Source organism: Tursiops truncatus, chromosome X (genome assembly GCF_011762595.2).
Source record: "Tursiops truncatus isolate mTurTru1 chromosome X, mTurTru1.mat.Y, whole genome shotgun sequence".
In the NCBI taxonomy this organism is placed as follows: domain Eukaryota; kingdom Metazoa; phylum Chordata; class Mammalia; order Artiodactyla; family Delphinidae; genus Tursiops; species Tursiops truncatus.
In genome coordinates, this window is record NC_047055.1 from 75,193,706 (window position 1) to 75,215,537 (window position 21,832).

At 40.3% G+C, this 21,832-nt stretch overlaps 1 protein-coding gene across 3 annotated transcripts in view; it reads left to right on the plus strand.

Moving 5' to 3' along the window:
- AR (androgen receptor) overlaps positions 1 to 21,832 on the plus strand; it is a 162,506-nt gene that overhangs the window by 128,423 nt on the left and 12,251 nt on the right. The window contains exons 3-4 of one of the 3 annotated variants that reach the window (XM_033849384.1): positions 3,222 to 3,338; positions 6,715 to 6,776. In XM_033849384.1, the coding sequence (XP_033705275.1) occupies positions 3,222 to 3,338; positions 6,715 to 6,776 (179 nt within the window). Of the gene's footprint in view, positions 1 to 3,168; positions 3,339 to 6,714; positions 6,777 to 21,832 lie in introns of those variants that run through there. The other 2 variants (XM_004316787.4, XM_033849385.1) reach the window with 2 other exon arrangements.

A 21,832-nucleotide genomic window follows, 5' to 3' on the forward strand; every position in this document is an offset into this window, starting at 1 on the left:
CAGAGCCAGCTGGCATGCAGAGGGCCTCATATCAGTTCATTATGTGACCATTCACAGGGATAAAGTGTTTGAGCTGTTCTAATAAGAGAGTTATCAAGTATTTAAATGTGCGATCTGTTTGTAGTTCTAGAGTTTGGACTTACCTCCTTCAGCATGTGAGAGGGGTTTTTATATTTTGCCAGAGTTTTCACAATGACATTTTTTGTGAGACTGATTATAGGTTGTTGATAAAATTTTGCTGTTGGAGGTCAACAGTGTCAAAGAGCCAGGTGTAATGTTTGTAGAATCTGAGGAGGAGAAGAAGATGGTTTGTAGTTTGTGTTCTCTATGTTAATTATTCAGTCACCTTGGCTACAGCATGGGAACAGAGGACCTTCTAGGACCATCTTGGAGCAGGCCCAGATCCCATTTACACAGTTCTTTTGTCAACTGAGAAGGCCATACACTTACTAGATAATAAACAAAGATACTTAACATCCTCAGAGTGCTCAGTCTTGAGACTACACCCACCCACAACATGTCTCCTTTGGATGCATTTACTAGATCTTGTGCTGGCTCTACCAATTTCCTGTGATTTGGGGCATGTCATTTCAATACCTTGAGGCCATTTTCATAACTGAAGAGTCAAGCAGTACTTTGGGACATTTTATTAGAAGGCTTTTAAAGTCCTTTACAGATCAAAGATTATCTATTTTTAATAATATATAATTATTATGTATTATTACCAATGGGTCAAAGCTACAAGGAGACAGACACTGAGTTTCCTGGAAGTAAGAGCATCATAACAGAGTCCAGAAATGAAGTGGGCTGCAATTCAAGAAAAGGTGGGGCAGGGATGCTATAGAGGGGATTCAAGCTTTTTATGGAGAAGTAGGGGTGGTGTGACCAGTGTTTAAAATTCTTTCCAATATGTAAGATTCATAGCCTTATGGACTATGATATGGAACAAATAAACTGTGTGGTGCCATGCAGGTCAATTTCATTTTAATGAGCATCATTTTCTTCAGCTGTATAATGTGGTATATAGTAATCCCTGTTATACTTAATTTGTACAAGATTCTTATTAACTTTTGTAAGCTAATCAAATGGGATGGATTTTTATTTTATTAGGTTTTATATTAGGTTTTAATTTATTATTACTTTATGTTATTATATATTATTTATAATACATAAATAAATAGGTATTATATAGTAGAGTGTAAATGTAACCTTTATATGCACTAGGAAACCAAAAATTCATGTGACTCCCTTTACTGGCATATTCACTTTATTGCAGTAGTCTGGAACCACACCCACAATATGTCTGAGGTCTGCCTGTAGTCTTGAGGTTTGCAGCAGCACTGATACTGTGGGGGTGTCCCAGGTCTAGAATACCCACAGCACTGGAAATGAACCCACTGGAATTTGGTACAGGGCCTGCCTTCTAGGAGTTGACACCTAAAGGCTATATGACAATCATCAAAGCACCATCCATTCTGTGCACATATTACAGTCCTCAGTTTGCAGCAGAAAGAAGCTGTTAGCAAATTATGTGTTCTATTTATACAAGTAAAATCCTGCAGTATGGTAGAAAGGGTATTGGCCTAGAGGCCTTAGTTTTTTCATTGTTGAGTGAAAGTGATGACAGTACCTACCTCAAAGCATTGCCAAGGCGATTTATTTAAATAGCATATGTAAACCCCCTCACACAGGCTTTGTTCATAGTAAGTGCCTATTAAATGGTAGTTTTTCTTCCTTAAGGTGCCTCCAATTCAGTGTTCTTCAGGCAAGTCACCTCCCCAGAACTCATCCTTGGAATGAAAGTGTTGTCCTGGGGTGATTTTTAATAGTTCCTTCAAGCCCAGCATTTCAGAGTCCTTTGACAAAGGGAAGAGAAAGAGGGAGGGAGGGAGGGAAGGAAAAAGAAAAGGGGAGAGGAAGGAAAAGAAAATTTTGCTAATCTGGTTACAATGAATCTCCTACAAAAAATAACCTACTACAATAGATGTGACTGTAATGTAAATTTTAGACTGAGTGAAGAGAGAGGAAAGCTGAGCTATAGCTAAATTTGTGGGCTTTTTCCCCGATATCAAATAGCAATTGTGCTTCATTTTTTATTCCTTTTCTCTACCACAAGCATTCTTACTCTGCCAAAAGAAGCCTCCTTAAAATCTCAGTCTATCCCATAAAGTAAAGCACAGAAGTAAATGAGAGAAAAAATACCAAGGACTTGGAGAAAGAAAGGGGTGCGATGAAGGGATGCACAGGCTCAGTCTGGGGGGCAGGGCCACAAGTGTAAGTTCTGCATGTTTCAGAGCAGCAGGGTCTGTATCGCTGTCTATTTCTGCTGGTGACCCTATGTGCCTCTGGATCTCTCTGTTCCACTTGAGTATTCATTCAGTCAGTGTTTATTGAAGGCCTACTGTGTGCCAGGCCTGTGCGAGGAGCAAGGAGACAAAGTATTGAGTGAAATTTGTGTTTCTGAGTGGACCTCCATGTTTTTCTTTGAACAGCTATAATCCTAAGGATTTCTGAGTCTGAGAAGGTGTGTGGTGTGTTTGTGTGTGTATATTTCTGTGTATCTCTCACAACTTCACATGTGCATGACAGTGATTGTTTTTCTTCTGCTATCTTCAGAGGACTTCCTTTCATTTGCTGTGTTCACTTTGCAAAGAGTGGGCTTTATCTGTTTGATTTTTACAACCTGAAGGATTGAGGGTATGATCACTAATATTTTAAAAACAATTAAAAATCACATGGAGTTCTCTTTTATAGAAGGCTTAATTATATTATGAAAAATAAGCATGTTATTAGCTCAAGTATGATCCTATGATGATTACAGAAGTCAGGAGAAGGGAATATTGCCTGAGCCCAAGTCTCTGCTATGCCATGCTAAAGGAGTGACAATTTCCACCATATTTTCTCATGGACATTATTGACTTTTAGTAAAGAGCATCTTATTTAAAAAGCCAGTACGTAATCCTAATAAAGGAGTATCAGCAGGACCTGAATTGTTCATCCCTTTGAAAAACACCTATGAAAACCAAACAATATAGCATTGAATTAAGCCATCCTGGTTTAATAGTTAGAGTCTTTGTGATCAAATTGTATGGGACCATTTTCTATCCACTTCTCTCATTGGGCAGGGTATATCGTCACACCTTTTCTGCCTAGAAATACTTTCCAAAGAGACTCTGGCAACACATTAACAGGACTGTCTACTCTTATATTTGTTCTCCCAGGAAAACAGAAGTACCTGTGTGCCAGCAGAAATGATTGCACCATCGATAAATTCCGAAGGAAAAATTGTCCATCTTGTCGCCTCCGGAAATGCTATGAAGCAGGGATGACTCTGGGAGGTACAATATTTTTCTTCCTCTTTCTCCTTCTTCCTTTCCCTCCCTCATTCTCTTATTCTCTCTTTAAACCAGATTTTCCTCTTTGATGCTTCCATGGAGGCCAGCCATGCTCTAGATACAGGCTGACCCCTTCATATCCTATGTGGCCATCAGCCAGCTGGTGCTTTTCTTTATCTTTAACCATGCCACACCGCACTGTGGGGCTCAGCATAGGAGCAGGAGTTGTGAAGCAGGGATCAGGACCCATCAGAGGGTGAGTGAGTGTGGACTTGACTATGAAGTGTTCCCCAGGGGACATAATGGTACTGACCTTCTGTTGTTAAATGGTGGCTAGGATGAGAGAACTAAGGAATCCAGAACAGTCACAGGTGCAGGATGACCCAGGCACAGGCTGGCCCTGAAAACCCAGGAATATCCCTCAGTTAGCTGCTGCCTGTGTTGTGGAGTTGGCCACCTGGAATGAGAAGCTGCTTTTCTTTGGAGCCTATGACTAGGCTGCCAAGCAGAGCCAATTTCCTATCCCACATCTCCCAGGGATGAGCAGGCCTTTTAATCATTCCATTTTGTTTGCAAATCTATTGACCATTTCCAAAAGCATTTTTTTTAGTAGCAGGGTAACTTGACAGAACAAAGATACAGCTCTTTCAAGGGTAATCCCCCATCGTAATGCTCTCTGTCTTTTATTCTATGTCTACCATAATTGTTGTCACTATTACAGAAAGGTTTGGCTGACACTTACATTTTCCCCCTTCAAATTCCTCATTTCTTCATGTTTATATCTACTCAGTGCCAGGGTCCTCTCTACTGCCTGCTGCTTCCAAAAACATGCACCTTTCATGAGAAAAACTAGCTTATTAGTCTACTTTGATTTGGAAATTTGAAGAAAGGCAAACCTGTTTCTGAACACCTGAAACTGTAGCCTCATACCTGATTACTTATTATCAGCCTGGAAAACCCAAGTTCCTATAATTCTGCCCTCTCACCTCCCCTTCTCAAGGCTGATTTAGAGTACTTGTTTATCATTGGCTTTCTGCAAGGTGCTTAATACCTTGTCTGCCTATGTGCATATTTACAGAAACCAACATGGTTGTTTTCTAACCATGTGTGGGTCTTCATGTGGGTAACTGTGTCCTCCCCTCCTCACAGGCTAGTGATAGTCTTTAAACAGACCAAAGTACTAAAAATGAATTGACGCAGATTCAGCTTGAGACAGCCTCTCAAGTAGTGTCTAGTACTCCTAGACATCGCAGCCAGATGCTCTGTGAGTGGTTTTCCAGGCAACCACATCAAATGAGATTCAAATAATATAAGAAAAGTCAACTTTGTTCTTCTTTGCTTGGCTTACTACAGAAAAATCCTATAATTGTGGTCTACAGTGGGGAGGAAGAAACAGGACTGGGTGTGGAGGGAGAGGGCAGAAAGATAGCCAGGAAAGTTGACAAAGGGGTTGACAAGATGAAGTGTTCTCCATATGAATGTTGTCACAACATTCATGGTGGGGGGTCACCCCATGGTGAGGGTTCTGATACTTTCGACTCTCAATTATTTAGCCCTCTGTGAATTATGTATAAGATATGGGGGCTCCTAGATATGGAAAACTTTTGCTTAGTTTTCCATCTGCTGATATGAATTGCAAGCCGCTTTGACACAGGTAAAGTTTAATGGTAACAAAAGTCCTCATAACATTTGGGCCCAAATCATAAAATTAGTTTCATGTATCAGCTAACATCCTCTGTTATAAAGCAGACTGTGACATGATTACAGTGAATCTCTTTTGAAAAGAAGTTTGTGTATAACAATTTCACTATTCCATATAGCAGTCCGACATAAATCTGTAAATTAATTTCTTGAAGAGAGTGGTAAAGTAAGTTTTCAGATTGATTTATTAAAGTGTTCAAATTTGAATGGGCTTGGTCAATACAATGAAAAGAAGCTGAGAAGTGCTGTGGCTGGCTTTGGTTCCAGTTCCCTTTTTACATTTACTGAGTGTCTGCTATGTACAAGGTACCATGCTAGGCAATAGAACTTCAGGCAGGCAAACTTCCAGAAATGTCCAAAAACTACAAGGATTCTTGATGTCCTGTAAATGATCTTGCCTTTGGAGTCAGGCAGACCTAGGTTAAAGGCCCAGCTCCATTATTCACTGTGCCCCTTCTAAGCTTCAATTTCTTCATCTGTAATTTAGACATACCATTCTTACAGAGCTATGATAGGGTCAGATGACATGATGAATGTGAACATGCTTGGTAAATGACAAAGTGCTAGACAAATGTGAGGACTTATTATAATAGTAAGGTCACTGGTAATTTAGCTGGTAAGGCTCTACACAGCACTTCCCAGTTGGCTTTAATCCTGAGTTACTTAGCATGCCCTATAATATGTAATAGCTCCAACAGGCAGACCATCACCAGAAATCATCTCAAAACAAAAGTACCATCAAGATCCTACTTGGAAGCTGATTCTAGTAATTAAGGGAATCATATATTATGTTCAAGTACCACATCAGTAAAAACCCAAATGTTTACCCTCTTAGACACCATTGTTTGAGAAACAAACCTTTCCATTTTGCTAAACTTATCTTCACATTCCTTGCTTCCCTGCTGCAAACCCTTCCCAGTTTATTGTTAACTTGCAAATTCAGTGTATACTATACCTTTACTCAAACAATGGAAAAAAGAAAGCAAGCATCAATACAGTGATCCTTCTGAATATATTGGTAATAGACATCCTTTTTCACAAGATGTGGGTTTAGCATCAACATTTTGATCACCTTGAAGGAGATTTTGGATAATTTTGTTTTATTTTTCCCATCACTCAATTTAAAATTGTATAATATCTTCCAAAACGGCAACTAAGAATGTAGCTTTGGTCAAATCCCTTCTCCCATCTGAGGCTCATTTTTCTCATCATAAAAACGAGGTAGTGGGCTTCACCAAGGACCTTTTAGGCACTACCATTTTGTGATTCTATGTCTAAAGTCACAGAGAAAGGATTGTAGATGTATCAGCCCTTTTTTGGATTGTCTATTCACTGTTCCAGAGGTATAGATTAGTCTAGACTTGAGTGCATTGACTTGTATAGTAATTTTAGCTACCTCAAGTCACACCTAAATAAGATCTATCATGTATCTAGACTGTATGGATAAGTTATTGATGGAGTAGAGGGCAGAAGGACTGTCTTTATATCTTAGAGAAGCTGGCACTCTGCAGCTGATGGCTGCTTGGTCTTGATGCCTCAAGGTCTCTAATTTGGCTTTCTCTTTAGTGTTCCCTCTATGTTTGGTGATGGAATCTCCTCAGCTCAGAGATACTTAAAACACATACCCTTTTCCTTTTTGCTTCTAGGCCTATCTACCTGTTGATTCTTGTTATCTTAGCAGCTCTTGGTGTTTCTGAAAGGATCCTGGAGGTGGTTGGATTCTCAGAGTGGTTTCCTTAAAGCCTACCTTCAGGCTCTCAACTGCCCATCTACAACAAGGATAGGCCTTTCTTTGAACATGGTTCATTTCTGGCTGCTTTTGAAAAACCACATGTTGCTAATTGCTTCAATAATCTAACCTCCTTGCCTACATTTTGTTTAAGAAATTTTTTAAAAATATAAATGTCCAAAGAAGCACCTTCTCCCTGATGAATTAACTGCTGCTTTTTCACAGTTCATAAGTAGAATAAATATACAGCCATTTCTTACTTTTCTTTGCACTTCTCAAGGATATACTCCCAGTTTCTAAGATGGAATAAGAAGGAAAGAATTACCTTTACCCGCCATATTCTTCCCTGACCCTTCCTTCCTTCTCATTTTCTCTCCTATTCCTCCCTAAACATTATTTCTTTCTGTGTTATGCAACTTTTGAGTTCTCAACCTTTAATAAATGGCTTTGGCCCCTGCCTACTCCCTCCTCTCCTGAAACATGGAAAATGGTAGGCCTTTTAGGAATTTCAGGTAACAGCCAAACCCCAGAAGAGGAGAAGAAACATGGAGCCCCAGAGCATGTGAGAATCTGAGGTGTGCAGCATTTTCTTCAGAGGTTACTCTAGCATATTTGAGAAGTCTCGTTCTTACTAGGAGGCTGAACTCCACATCTGAGACTCAAAACTGTTAACAGATCTGTAGGTTTTAACAACCTCCATGATTCTCTAGTTGAGAGGATGGCCTGGTCTGATGTTGCCATGGACACTATGAACATCCTTGTCATTTCCAGTGTTGAAGTGTTGAAGCGTTGACGTCAGCTCTTTCATCTTTCCCCATGCTCACGAGCAGCCCACCATTGTTACTTCTGGATCACATGCCCTGGATGCAAGAGAGTGATTCCAATGCTGAAATACCATTTCATGGCTTGGTTCTTCAGCAGAAAAGTTTCACAACATTTATTCATCCATCAAACTATCCATTCATCTTTCCAACCAGCCAACTAGCTATCCCTTTCATCTTTCCATCCATTCACTCATATATTTATCCCTTTAACACATATTAATTGAGTGCCAACTATGTGCCAGCTTCTGTGGTAGGCATTTTGGGGGAACATAGGTGAATGAGATACAATCCCTGCCTTCAGAAAGTTAAACAAGGGGAGACAGACCGTGATAACTAATACACCTTAACTTTAAAGGCTAAATAGGAAATGAAGAAGCTGGGAAGAAGTTTAATGAGGTAGAGGGAAAGGACATTCAAGGCAAAGGGCACAGTTTGAATAAAGGCAGAAAGACATTTAAAAAATTCATTGAGGTTTTGAGGAATAGCACAAGTAGTTTAATATGGCCAGATCTGGAGAAAGGGGGAAGGCAAGCTGAAACCACACTGAAAATGTACTTGGTTATTATGCTAAAAGGTTTGAACTTCAGGCAGTTGAAGAGCTATGACACGGAATAGACATGTTCACATACCATTTTGTTTATTTGCATGCTTGTTTTTTAAGAGAATTAGCGATGACATGAATGCTGTATAGATGAGGGCTTAAATTTTATAAAAAGAGATAGTATGCTAGGTAGAGAGAGAGAAAGAAATTTCTAGCATCGATTTCATTAAACACCTAGGATTATAGCCTTGGTTCCTGGGGTTAGTTGCCTCTGCTTGGATTGATACCTGTAAGTGCTGACCATGTGCATAAGTCCTTCCCTTATACAAGTCTGCTGCCTTGATCTGGGCCAGTGCTTCTCAGTATGGGTTCTGAGAAAAATAGTTCTGTGACATGATACATGAAAAATTATTTTTATGGTTAAATAAGTTAGGAAAACTTGCATATTATGGTCTTGATCAGGAAGATTTACAGTGCATGTTAGCATATCACAGACCTTGTCAAGTATTGCAATAAAGTAACCTGAGGAGCTTGGTAATTCAGGATTCCCAAATTTAACTCAAGCACAGAAACCTGTTTTCACATAGTACCTGTTAATATCCTATAAAACCACTGTTTTCTGGAATGTACTTTGGAAAACTTGGTTATAGATAAATACTCTATCCTATAAGTAGGCAATACCCCAAGCCCAGGTCATCCATTTTATAGATGTGTATACCTACATGTATATTGCTCACAAGGAGAATCAATTAAGAATGACTTCATGACCAAGAGCAGACCATCTTCACCACATCTCAACTGTATGCACCAGAGGCTACTAAAACCACTAAAGTAAACCATGTTGGGTCTGTAGTATTATTGTCATACACAAAGGATAGGATATAATTCAGGCCCAAGTTATCTAATAGCCACAGGTACATATTCCTGACCCAAGGAGCATGCTAGATACATAATTTCTGAGAAATATAATGACTTCTAGCATCATGCAAAGTGATCACTAAATATTTTGGCTATCTAGACATTCTACCCTAAAGTTTAACAGTCCTTTTGTGTACTCTCTGACTAGCATTCCAACATCCACCCAGAACCTCATCATGGTGCTACCACATACACTCATTGCTCATGTAGGAGGCCTAGAAATCACAGATTTTAAGAATTTGTGTCCCACTGCCCACACAATGATTGAATCCCCTCTAAACCCTGTTCAGCAAGCAGCAGAGTATCATAAAGAATCAACAATGTGGAACTCAGTTAATGGAATTTCCTCCCTTCTACTTGGACTCTGTAGATTAGAGCCCAAAAAGTCTCTAGGTTGAAGATGTAAGCAGTAAGTCTCAATTCTAAGAAGTGCTACTCCCCACACAAATTTCTTAGATACTTGAGTGCTCTTACAGATCAGCATAACTGAGGCATGCACAGAGGAGCAGAATTGCCCTATAAATTTTGACACCAACCTGTACAACATGTGGCTCAGCACTTACAGTTTCTGGTTTTGTTTTGCTTTTTTTTTTCTTTTGGTTTTGTGTTTTAAGAGGTCCTGTGTATAGTGGAAATAGCATGGTGGACTAGGATACATACAGGCCTTGTTTCTAGTCCTGGCTCTGGCACTTAGTATCTTGATGACCTTGGATAAATCATTAGATCGCTCTGAGCCTCAGTTTCTCCGACTCAGTTTTCCAACTACACTATGGGAATAATAAAATTTTCCTTACAGAATGGTGGTAAATTTGTAAAGAAACTGGTACATAGTAGGCACACAATAAATATCACTGTACCTCCCTTTTTGGATGAAAATTGGTCTGTGCGCTCCCAGTCACTAATGGAGCCTGTTCTTTCTGCTATAGGAGTGTGGATTATGGTACTGGTTCCTTGGTTCTCTGGTCTCTGAATTTCCCCTAAATTAACCCTTGCAATCTGTCCTCCAGGGTCAATATTGCCATCCTCCAATTGGTTACATATATATTTGGTGACATTGGAGAGAAAAAGGTATACTTCTCTCTAACTGTAGTTCTCAAGTGAACTTGTATATGGAGAGATGAGAGACCGTATCTCTTATTTCCTCCAAACCAAATTATTTGGTACAGCACATATATGCTGTAGTCTGTCTCTGAATATTTGTTTTTAGAGAACTATGGTAGAGGTAAATAATTTTCTCTGATCATCAAAATTGATGATACCACATATCTGGTTCTTGAATAAGTATCTAACTTATAAAATTTCCACTTAAAATCCTTGAGTTTTTAAAGTGTAATAGCAGCAGAAAGATTTTATTGTTGTTTACTTTCGCTGTGAGTGCTCCAGATTCCCTGAGGTGCTTTTGAGAGAGTAAAATGATGTCACAGGCAATGTTTTTTGAAAGTAGTATGCAGAAAGCTAAGAGTACACAGCCCACAATAGGTCATATATACAAAGGCAAGTATTTTCCAAATATAAAAATTCAGAAAAAAAGTTTCATATGAACTGATAACATAATGGTTTGTATGAAAACATTTTACTTTTGATTTAAGAAGAGTGCCACTTGTAGTTAAAAATTGGAGAATGTATTCCTTAAGATCAACAAAAGTGTTTAGAATATTTTCCTATTGTCCTGAACTTATACATAGACAATTTACCTGAGAAAGATGCTTTTTTAGAGACTTTTGTACATCCTTTGGGATCATGTTTGTATGAAGTAGAACTAAGGGGGAAATACACAACCACCCAGAAACCAGTAGAGCCTTCAAATTATCTATTATTGATAATATTTCCATGGCAACAGATATCTAGGAAGTAAACTGCAAATGGCATCACTACTTTAGATCACCTCGTTTGGAATCAAGTTCCATTCTCTTCAGTCCATTTAATTCTTGCTACACTTTTTAGATCTCTTAACCCAGGCATAGAAATGTATTTCTTTCTCCTGTTTAATACCCCATTGGACCAGTGGTTCTGTGGCTGAAGTGAAAATTGATTGTTGAGGGACATTTCAGACTTCTAGCAGTCAGCACTTAAAACAATGTAAGCACCAATCCTGAAGAAATCACCTGCAGAAAACTTGGACTGACATTTGGAACTAAAAAGAAAATCTGGATCTTGACCAAGACAGAAAGTCACCAGCCTGGGCCTGCACAGTGTGGTGTATCATGCTGGCCACAGTGAAACTGGAAGAGAATGAGGACTCTCACCAGGGTGGAAAATGAGGCATGGAAGCTTTGATTAGTGAGCTGTTAGGCACACAGACATTAATTTCGAAGCATTCCCATCTCCAAGCTGAGTAATAATGTTTGTAATATTATGGGATTGTTTGGCAGCTGCAAGAAATTCAGAAAACTGAATAAGGAGTCTTTGTTGGCCTCTGAGTGGCTATAATGAGACCTTTAAATTTCACCTCCCTTCCCTTCCTCCACATCCTCTCTGCCCAACCACCACCACCACTTAATTCTTGCCCGCTACGTAGCAAGAGGCACATAACAAACACATATATAAGCTCTTTAGTATATTCGTCAATAAAGCAGAAAAGAAAGGGGAAAAAACCCGCAAAACTCCAAGTAAAGAATTTTCCATTTCCCAGTCTCACTTCTGTATTATGGGTAGGTAGGGAGACAAGGAAACCCCCAGTCCAAAATGGCAGTCACTCATTCTCCCCAACTTTGCATGCTGCCTCCTATGTCAGAGGATCTGACTCAAGTATCTGATTATGGGGCCTGCTAGGTGCTAGCCCATCGTTAAGTTGCTATGTTCACCAGTGTCACTGTTTCATATTAGAAAAAATCCAGGTTGGATACTGTAAGCATCTCAAAATGACCAGACACTGAAGAAAGGCTGACCTGCCTCATTCAAACTGAGGGTTCTAGAGGGCTCTAGTGGATAGCAGGAAACACCTGGAATCTGAAGCTTAGGGGCTTAAGCCTTTGCTCCTCAACAGATACTCTAATGTTGGGACTGGGGGCTACTCTCTTAGTTGATGACTCCTCCCAGTGGGACTGATGGTGTTTCCCTACCTCACAGGGATATTGTGAGGACTAAATAATAGAGTTACCAATTCATATAGTCATGAGCATCATGATTGTTGTTTTCTATAATATGACTTGGCATTAACAGAGTGCCCTTTGATTGTTTTTGATTGTATATGATAGCATCAGGCACTGACTCAAGTGGATGCAGTGAAGCTCTGGCTCAGTTACTTGCTTTCCACAGTGTGCTGCTGCTGGGAAGAAGCTTTGCTAATAGGACTCAAAGTGCTACCTTGAACAAGAAGCCACTGTGCTTATCTGAGGCTCCTGTGGCATTTTCACTTGGTTATTAGGCAATTCATGAGTTTCCTCTTACCTCCATTTTGCTGGACCACTGCCAAGGAACTAGATCTTAACCTCAGGCTCCATCATTGAGCTGAAGGTAGTAGCTGATCCACAGAAATTCAGTAAACAAAGACCAGATTTCTGTTTTTCCTGGAGAAACACCCCCAAGAAGCCAGCCAGCCTCTCTCTTCAAACAGACCAGGAGACTACAGTCAGACATTTCTTTTCTCCCTATTCCCAAAGTTAATGTGACTCTGCTTTTAGGAACACACACACACTTGAACTTTTCATAAAGCAGGAGGAAGGCAAAATCCAAGAACCAGTGTCTACTCTCTTGTTTTCTATTAAAGTTAAGATGATGGAGGAAAGTAGATAAGACTTTACCTCTTCTAGCTTTAGTGCCCCACACTTTTCACTCACACCATACACTTGCTTCTCCAGCAAGTATGAAGCCTTATTTTTCTCCCAAGCCAGCCTCAAAATTTGCATTGATGTAAGAGGAGAGGTCCTTAGAGTTTGTAATATCTTGCTATGCTCTGTCTCTGCCTCAGAGCCTCCATATCGAAACTAGTTTTCTTCTGGTGGATGTGCAGTCTTTGAGGCCAGGGGCAGACAGGTATGAGGGTCAGAAGCACTCTTCCAGCCTTGCCTGGGACCTGCATTTTCCACCCTCTTCCTTCTCCTCTCTCCATCTACATGCACACACACACACACACACACACACACACGCACACACTTCTTTCTCCTTCCCCTGACTCAGCAACATTCTGGAGAAAAGCCAAGGAAGAACTTCAAGGAGGGAAGGGAGTTTCCCCCTCCTTGGGGCAGAATTTTAATCTCCAGGCCAACAAGAGTTTCCCTAATGTGGATTGAAAGGCTAATGTGGTTTATTCTTTAACTGCTTTCTATTTGTTTGAATGTTGCATATTTCTGCTAGTGAATTTTCCTTTAATAAAGCCGTTAATACACCAATGGTATTTTCTTATTTACAACAGACTGACAGGACTAATGCTGTTAACATTGGGCCTTTTTTTCTTTTTCGTTTTTCTTTCTTTTTTTTTTTTTTTCTCTTGTTTGCTTTCCAGGTCATGCTGACCTGTTCGGCTTGGACTGTTTCACATTTGTTTTTAATGTCAGTTTAAATGTAATTGTAAAAGCATGTATGCTCTAAATTCACATAGTTACTTTTTCCAGTAGAAAAGCCTCATATGCGAAACCATTTCCAGGCTCTGCAATTTCACATGAGCAGGTTTTTGGTAATGACCTTGTGCCCCTCACCCAGGATGGCATCTGGACAGTGAACCTCTTTCTTCTGGCTCAGTAGTCAGAGAGAGGAGACTTGGAAATAGTTTCTGCCAGGTCCTGTGCTTTGGCAAGCATATGCAGCATTGCATATCATTCTATTATTAATTACGTTTACTCCTCCATGAACTAAAAACCATTAGACTAAATAGTCCAACATAAACCTTGAAAGATAAAATTCAATATTCTTTTCCCTGGCTATTCCTATGACTCAGAATTGGGACAGGGAGGAGAATGGGGGCATTGGAGGAAGGACCAAGAAACCTTATTGCCTGAGAGAATTTGGCCTACACTTATTTGTGTACACTTACACTTGGATGCACCCCTACTAATCTCTCACTCCATGGCTGCCAAGAACTGGCTCTGTTCCCTGTCTCTTATCCTTGTCCTAATTCTTCCCCACTCATTTCCAGCTGACCCTTCTCCCCACTAACATGCTACCCTACCTGATAAAATTGAAAGAGTACTACCCTAGAAGTCAGGATACCTGGTTCTAGTTCCTGCTTTGCTACTATCTAGCTGTGTGACCTTGAGCAAGACTTAGCTTTGGCCTTCAGTCTGCTCATCTTTATAATAGGGATTTGTTTCAATGGGAAAGGAAGAAATAGACAATATCTGGGGCTTTCAAACATTTTCTTGGCAATGGAATCTTTTCTTCAAACAAAATCTGATGCAGAGTCCCAAATGAAGATACGGAATAGAGCACCGCTTTGAAAGAAGGAGGGTTTATTGGAGCCACATGCTCAGGCCTACTTTGCCTCTTCTCAGGGCCCTTTAAAATCCTTGGAGCTCCACTACTGTACTAGATTGATGTCTGGGGAAACTTCTGATTTGATTCTCTCTCCTAATTGATTTAAATCCCTGTGGAAACTCTATATGTTTCTTTTTTTTTCTTTTATAACATCTTTATTGGAGTATAGTTGCTTTACAATGTTGTGTTAGTTTCTGCTGTATAACAAAGTGAATCATCTCTATGTATACATATATCCCCATATCCCCTCCCTCTTGTGTCTCCCTCCCACCCTCCTTATCCTACCCCTCTAGGTGGTCACAAAGCATCAAGCTGATCTCCCTGTTTCATCAGTTAGCTTTTTCAGAGAGAAATTCAGCTGCTTGAGATAAAGGGAATGATGTGGAGCAATGTGGGGTTTAGCAACTAGCAAGAAAGAGTAAGAGGCATCATGTATTGACATACAGAATTTATTGTGTGCTAAGCACGTTACATGTATTCTGTTAGGTAAAGTTCCAACAACTCTGTGAGGTAGATCCTATAATTATCTTAGGATTCTTGAACCTGTCAGTTTGGCCCTCAATCTTTGACTTGAGACCAGTTGACCAAGATGGAAGACAATATTTCTTATAGGTTGCCACCCTAAGCAGTTTTTCAGAGTGTTTTCTAGCTAGAGATTCATTCTTGGAAAATGTCATAGCCTGCCCATTGATATACAACTTTACAGAATTCAGAGTACTTTCATTGAGATCATCTCACTTTCTCCAAATAATAGTCCTATGCAGTAGTCAGGTCAGATGAGAAAACTGAGGTGTAGGAGAAATCAAGGGATATGTTCAAGGTCAGACATCCCATAAGAATGTGAATACCACCACCAATAATAAAAAGCCCTTTCTTGTGAATAACATTTTAGAACTTTGATGTCATCATTGCATTCTGCCTCCTTAAGTACAGTGAAATTTTTCACCATGCCACAGTCTTGGAGGGTTCTACTGGTGGTGTAGAATCTTCCCTCTACTCTCAGACACCACCACAGTGTCTATATTCCTCTTTAACAACCTTATTAGTTAGGTGCTAATGTTATCACTGATTTATAGATGAGGAAATTGAGGTACAGAGAGGCTAAGTCTTGCCCAGAGTCACACAGCTAGTGAGCAATACAGCCAGGCTTAACACTGAGACAGTCTGACTCCAGACTTTTTGCTGTTAACTACTACCCTTTGTACATATATCAAGAAACTAAGAGCAAAAGAAAGAAAAGGATGTTCTGGAGATCATACAGTGAGCTCCCCTGGATCTTAATCCAGTGTTCCTCTGAATATCTAAACCTAAAGTTGTACAATGAGATCCCCTGACTCTAATCCTAGTGGATGAAATGATGGTTGGCATGATTTAAGCCAGAGGCCACAAATTGGTTTTCCACAGGCCAAAATTGACTTGCAGAATTGTTTGTCCAGCACAAACAGACTTAGACTGCCTCTAGGCAGGGCATCAATCACTTTCCTGTTCCCTAGCCCACCCTATTTATGTTCACTAGGCTGTTTTAGATCATTTGCATATCTGCCTGACTAGTGAAGATATTCAAATTCATAACCCATACATTTAAGCATTATAATATATAAGCACCTGCACACACACACATAATTTCAGACATTCACATAAGTACAGCCTAGTCTGGTTTCACAAAGAATTTGAAGCTCTGCACCAAATGTACCTTTGTGTTTAGTTAGCATTTAGAATTACACTTAAGACCTGAATTCAGTTTTATAGGCAGTTATATGCTGAAGAAACTCAGTTACTTTTTTTCATCTCATAATATGTCACTCTTCCGTTCCCTTCTCTGCCATATCTGGTTCTCTGTTAATCCTGCTGTCCCTTCTTCCCCATGTCCGAGTTTGGTCTCCTGTAATCCAGTCACTCTCTACTCTTTAGGAATGGATGGAGAGTGAAGAAAATCATTTTGGAGGGCTCACTATGTGCCAGGCATTCTCTCTCATTTAGTTCTCATAAGTGTCCTAGGAAGCAGGAAGCGGCTTCTCCATTTTATAAAGGTGGAAACAGAATCTCAGAGAAGCTAGGCAATTGGCTCAAAGTTATTAAGCTAGTAATTGATGGAGCTGGGGTTTGAATCCAAGATCTTCTGATTCCAAAGCCTATTATCTTGTCTATACCCCAATTTTGTAAGGAGAGTGTATTAGTTTTCCACTGCTGCATAACAAATTACCTCAAATTTAGTACCCATTTATCAGCTCACAGTTCTGTAAGTCAGAAGTCTGACACAACATGACTGGATTCTCAGCTCAGTGTCTCACAAGGATGAAATAAAACTATTGGTCAGGGGCTTTGTTCTAATCTGGAGCTCACAGTCCTCTTCCAAGCTCATATGATTATCGCAGGATTCAGTTCCTTGCAGTTGTAGGATTAAGGTTTCTGTTTCCTTTCTGGCTGGCTGTCAGAGGCTGCTCTTAGCTCCCAGAGGCTGCCCTCATTCCTTGCCATGTGTACACCTCCACTTTCAAAGCCTGCAACAGAGAATATTCCTTATATTGAATCACCCTGATTCCATGAATACCCTTCCAGAAAGAGTCCAGTCCCTTTTAAGTCTTATCTGATTAGGTCAGGCCCATCAAGGATAACGACCCTCAAAATTCAACTGACTTGTGACCTTAATTACATCTACCTAATCCTTTTACAACAGCACCTATATTGGTGCTTGACTAAATAACTGGAAGAAGGTATGTGAACACCAGGGGTTGGGAATATTGGTGGCCATCAAGTATACCTAGCACAGGAAATGATTCTTTTATCCTTCAAACTCCATGGTGAGATTCAAGGAAGAGAAACATCCTTGACCTTGGGGAGAGGAACTTGAATTTTCTAAGAATTTGTAAACTTTACCGCACCTTGCCTCTCCCCTGCCCAAGGATGAGAAAACCTCTGTCTTGAGGTAGCAAGGAATGAGGCTGGAATAGTGCCTAATGGTCATAGTGGCTATAGAAGCTACAGATTAATCACATCTACTTCTCCTGAGGGATGTACCATTGAACCTGATTGGAAAAAATCTTTCTCTGTTGCTGTAGAGACAGCCCTCATAGGGGTCTAATGCCACTATGCTGAAAAGTCAGCTCCCTATAAGGTCCAGGCAGCAGGATCCAGGCATGTTTTCAAGGGCTCTCTTCCCCTAAAGATCAGGTACAGACAAGGATGTGCCTTGCCAATGTCCCTTTCTTGTCACTGCTTTGACCTACGATTGAAAGACAGTGATGAGATGCAAAGCAACTCACACACCATTAGAACTATCAACCTATACTGTCCCCTTTATCCTGGCTTCATCACTCAATTTGAGCAAACCAATGGGTCTCTGTGGTAACACAGGGGCCTGACAAGCCTGTACCTCACATGAAAGAGTTAGATATGACTCTGGGGCTCAGGTGCAGGAGACAGGAGGGGTGTGGGGGCGGCCTTCATGGATGAAAACAAGGCCTTGGGCATTGAGTAACAGCTGAGACTAGCAAGCCTCATTGTCCAGCATTCCAAGTCGTCTAGCAACATGCTGGCCTCTGCTGCACAGAGAGAACAGAGGATCCCCCGGCAGAATGAATGGAATCTGATTTCAATTATGTTCAGTACAGTCACCCTCTTCAGGCAGAGAGGCCAGAACACCTGGTGCAGCTTGGGCCACCGTGGCCGCAGGGACAGCAGGTTACCCAGGTCCTGGAGGCAAGTGGGAATACGGATTCTCTTTCTCAAGCAGATGCCATATAGGTCTAGAGGAGGAGGATATGAAAATACCAGCCAAGTTTTCATTAGCACTATGCAGAGAAGGGGAATTATTTTAGGTTGATGGATTCTCCCCACAGTTTCTGCACATATTGATCTTGCTTGTAATGAGTTTGCTTAGGCCCACAAGTCATCAGCCCACTGAGATCTGAGTCATTGGTGGGAGAGTCAAGGTGACAGAGCATACCTCGCTGATTGCACCAGCACCAATTCCTCTCTGTGTCGTTCCACCTTTTTGAAAAACCCATGGATTCTTCTATATAAAATTCATTTGGATTTGTTTTTTAATCAATAGCATGAGTAGGGCATGACAAATGGGACAGATGCCCCAGAGAACAGTCTAGATTCACGACAGTATTCCATAGAACTTTGTGAGATGAAGGATATGCTCTGTAACTGTACTGTCCATTGTAGCAGCCATAAGCCACATGTGCCTTTTGTGCACTTGAACTGTGGCTAGTGAGCCTAAAGAATTATATTTTTAATTTTATTTAATTTTAATTAATTTAAATTTAAGTAGCCACATGCGTCTAGTGGCTCTTGTGTTGGACAGTGCAAATCTTGAGTTCAGAGAGGCAGGTACTGAGATAGAGTAGAAATGACTTACTTACTCAGAAAAAGAGCTGGTATGGTACAAGGAACTCTGGATTAGGAATAAGAGCCCGGTTCTAGTCTCTGCTCTGCCAGTAGGTGACCACACTCACTCTGACCTCAGGCTCTCCATCCTTGACTTGAAATGTTGGATTAACAACAGAAGTCCCAAAATAATGGCTAAGGCCTGAATTCAACTTTGGGATACAGAAGAGTTTTAGGAAAAATTTAAAATATTATATGAACGCCTTCTAGGAGTATGTATATGTGTGTGTGTTATGTGCACATGCATTGCAGGGGCAAGAAGGTGGTAAAGCATTCACTTCAGTTCACCAGAGTTCCCACCATTCTCCTATAAACACACACACACACACACACACACACACACTGTATTACTTGTGTAGACAATGAAGGTATATTAATTCTGTGAACCCCCTGGATGTGATGAGTTCTAATGACCCTTCCTATTTCATCATGCTATGAATCTCTAAGCCACTGTAGTTCCCCAAACCTATTTCTACTTTGGGCAAATGACTAGAGGAGTCTCATAGCTTCTGCCTTTTCCTTTCTGGATTTGATGCTAGTTACTGAAGTTTAGAGTCACGGGTGAGGGTGGAAGGCAGGGAGAATATAACCCTAGCCCTACTCCTCAATTCTATTAGGCTAGAAGTAGGGTTTAGGGCTTCAGACTCCTTGGGGATGCAGTATGATATAGTAGAAAGAGCATTGGCTTTATAGTCAGACTAAGTTAAGATTTTTAGGTTCTATTTCTTGATAGCTGTGTTACCTCAGTTTACTCACTTGCAAAACAGAGATAGGAAATATTCCTCACCTCCTAAGATCATTGTGGAATTAAGTGATACAATATGTTTATGAAGTGAAGTATATAGAAGGCTCAGAAAAAATATTTAACCTTATATCTCTTAGTTCCCTCAGGCATAAGGCTAATTATATCTGTCTTCTCCCAGGCTGAAAGGGGGACTACATGGCCTGGCAACTTCTGAGCCCAAGGTCAGAAAGTACCAGTGATGGGGAAGAGAATGTCTACCTCTAGAACCTGTACCAGGGGAGCAGATCCAGAAGTCACTGTCAGTCTGTGGAGCTGCCTACTTGAGCCCATGTCAGCAATGGGTTCCCCAGATGACAAAAAATTTTAGGGGCTAGGCCAGTAGCTCTGGGACAAGATGAGCTTAGTCCTGCCCATACCTCCAGCCTGTGCCCTTGATGGGAGGTGGGAGTTGACAGTGGGTGTGCATATCTCATTACTGGCTGTGCCCAAACCTTGCAGAAATGATTGTTGGACAAGGTCATCTTGAACTCTGTGTTGATTTTCCAGGCTTCCTTGTTATTTTACCCTGAGTTCTTCTCTGGGCTCTTCTTGCACCACCAAACCCTCTATTTTCTCCTCCTCTACCCTGGTTGTTGATCCAAACATGTGATTCATTCTTTCATTGATTTACTGAGTTGTACTATGATTGGAGTTTGCATTGCAAGACTTATTTTTCTAATTAGAGCTGAGAGTCAGTTCCAGATAAGTATCATTTTTTGCAGGAGCCAGAAACAGATCAGCAACAGGTTTTGTTGTATTTATCCATTAAAATTGAGCAATCAGCTTCTCTCTTTGTTTTATACCTTTTAAATTTTATTATTATTTTAAAGGGATTAGAGATAAAGTGGTTTATGGTCTGTCCTGGTGCAACTGCCTATGCTAGATCTCAGAGTTATGACCTTTTCAATTATTTATATTTCTGCCAATATAAATGCTAAGGAAAATAGCACAAAGTAAACATCAGGATGCCCAAGGACCTGTAAATTGTGTGTATGAGAGCACAGGGGGAGGATGGTTCATAAGGTTTGAGTTTTAGATTATTCTTGTTTTTTTTAAATAATGTTATTTCTATCATCCTTTTTAATGGATGGTTCCTGTTTTACAGGCAGATTATAAAGGTAGGGACATTCTGTTATTTCTTTGATACAACTGGGGATTTCAGACTTCAGCTTCTCTCTCTCCCCTTTACTAAAGATGAAAATCAATATATGTGTTACAGTGTATGTTCAACTATGAGTGTAAATGTCTGACAATACCTGGGACTATTATAGTTGAAGTGAGAAATGCTGCAACACCAAAAAATTCCCATTCATTGACCCCAAAGTGGGATGATAAGTCTAGTCCTTCTCCAACAGATCTGCCTTTCTAGTCTCCTTCCCTAGCAGTTTGCTAGACATGATAGACATAGACACAAGTACAACATTCCCTTGATTTAAAACATTCCATACTTGCCTATCATCTATGTGATAAAGCCCAAATTTCTTAATATGATATACATGCTCCTTTAAAGTCAAACCCCACCTTTGTTTTCAACCTCATAAACAGCCAGTCTCCCCACATATACAATATACACTCCAGCCACACTGGTCTCTTTTACCCCTAAACACTCAGTGATTTTGTTTATGCCCTTTCCATTCCTCTCTGCCTGGTGAAATCCTCACTATTCTTCGAGGTCCAGGTCATATATCACCATAAACATTTCCTGACCTCACCTATGCAGAGAGATTGTTGTTCTTCCTCTTTTGTTAATACTCCTGTTGTAACATTCACCAGTTTGGCATTTTCTAATTGTTAGAATTGTTAGCGGGCGTTTATTTCTCCTCTACCAAACAGGGTTAGGGCCTATGTTCTTTTCGCCACCCAAAAGCAAAGGCCTAACAATGGATGTCTGTTGAATGAATGAATGAGTGAATCATGAATATATTAGTAAATGATTTAATTGAAGATCCAAGGTATGAATAGTGGAGACTGCATTTAGGCAGAGTCCAATCCAAGGATATACTAGGTCTGTCTGGCAAGAGGATCACAGAGAAAACAAGATATGAAAGTTTGAGTTAGGAGGAATTTAGAATGATGAATCATTCATTTAACCAGTGTTTAAACGGAGCACTTGTCCTTAAGGAGTTTAGAGTCTGTGACTAGGGAGAATGAACATCCTTGTTTTCTTAGCTCAAACAGCTTTTCTAACAGGGT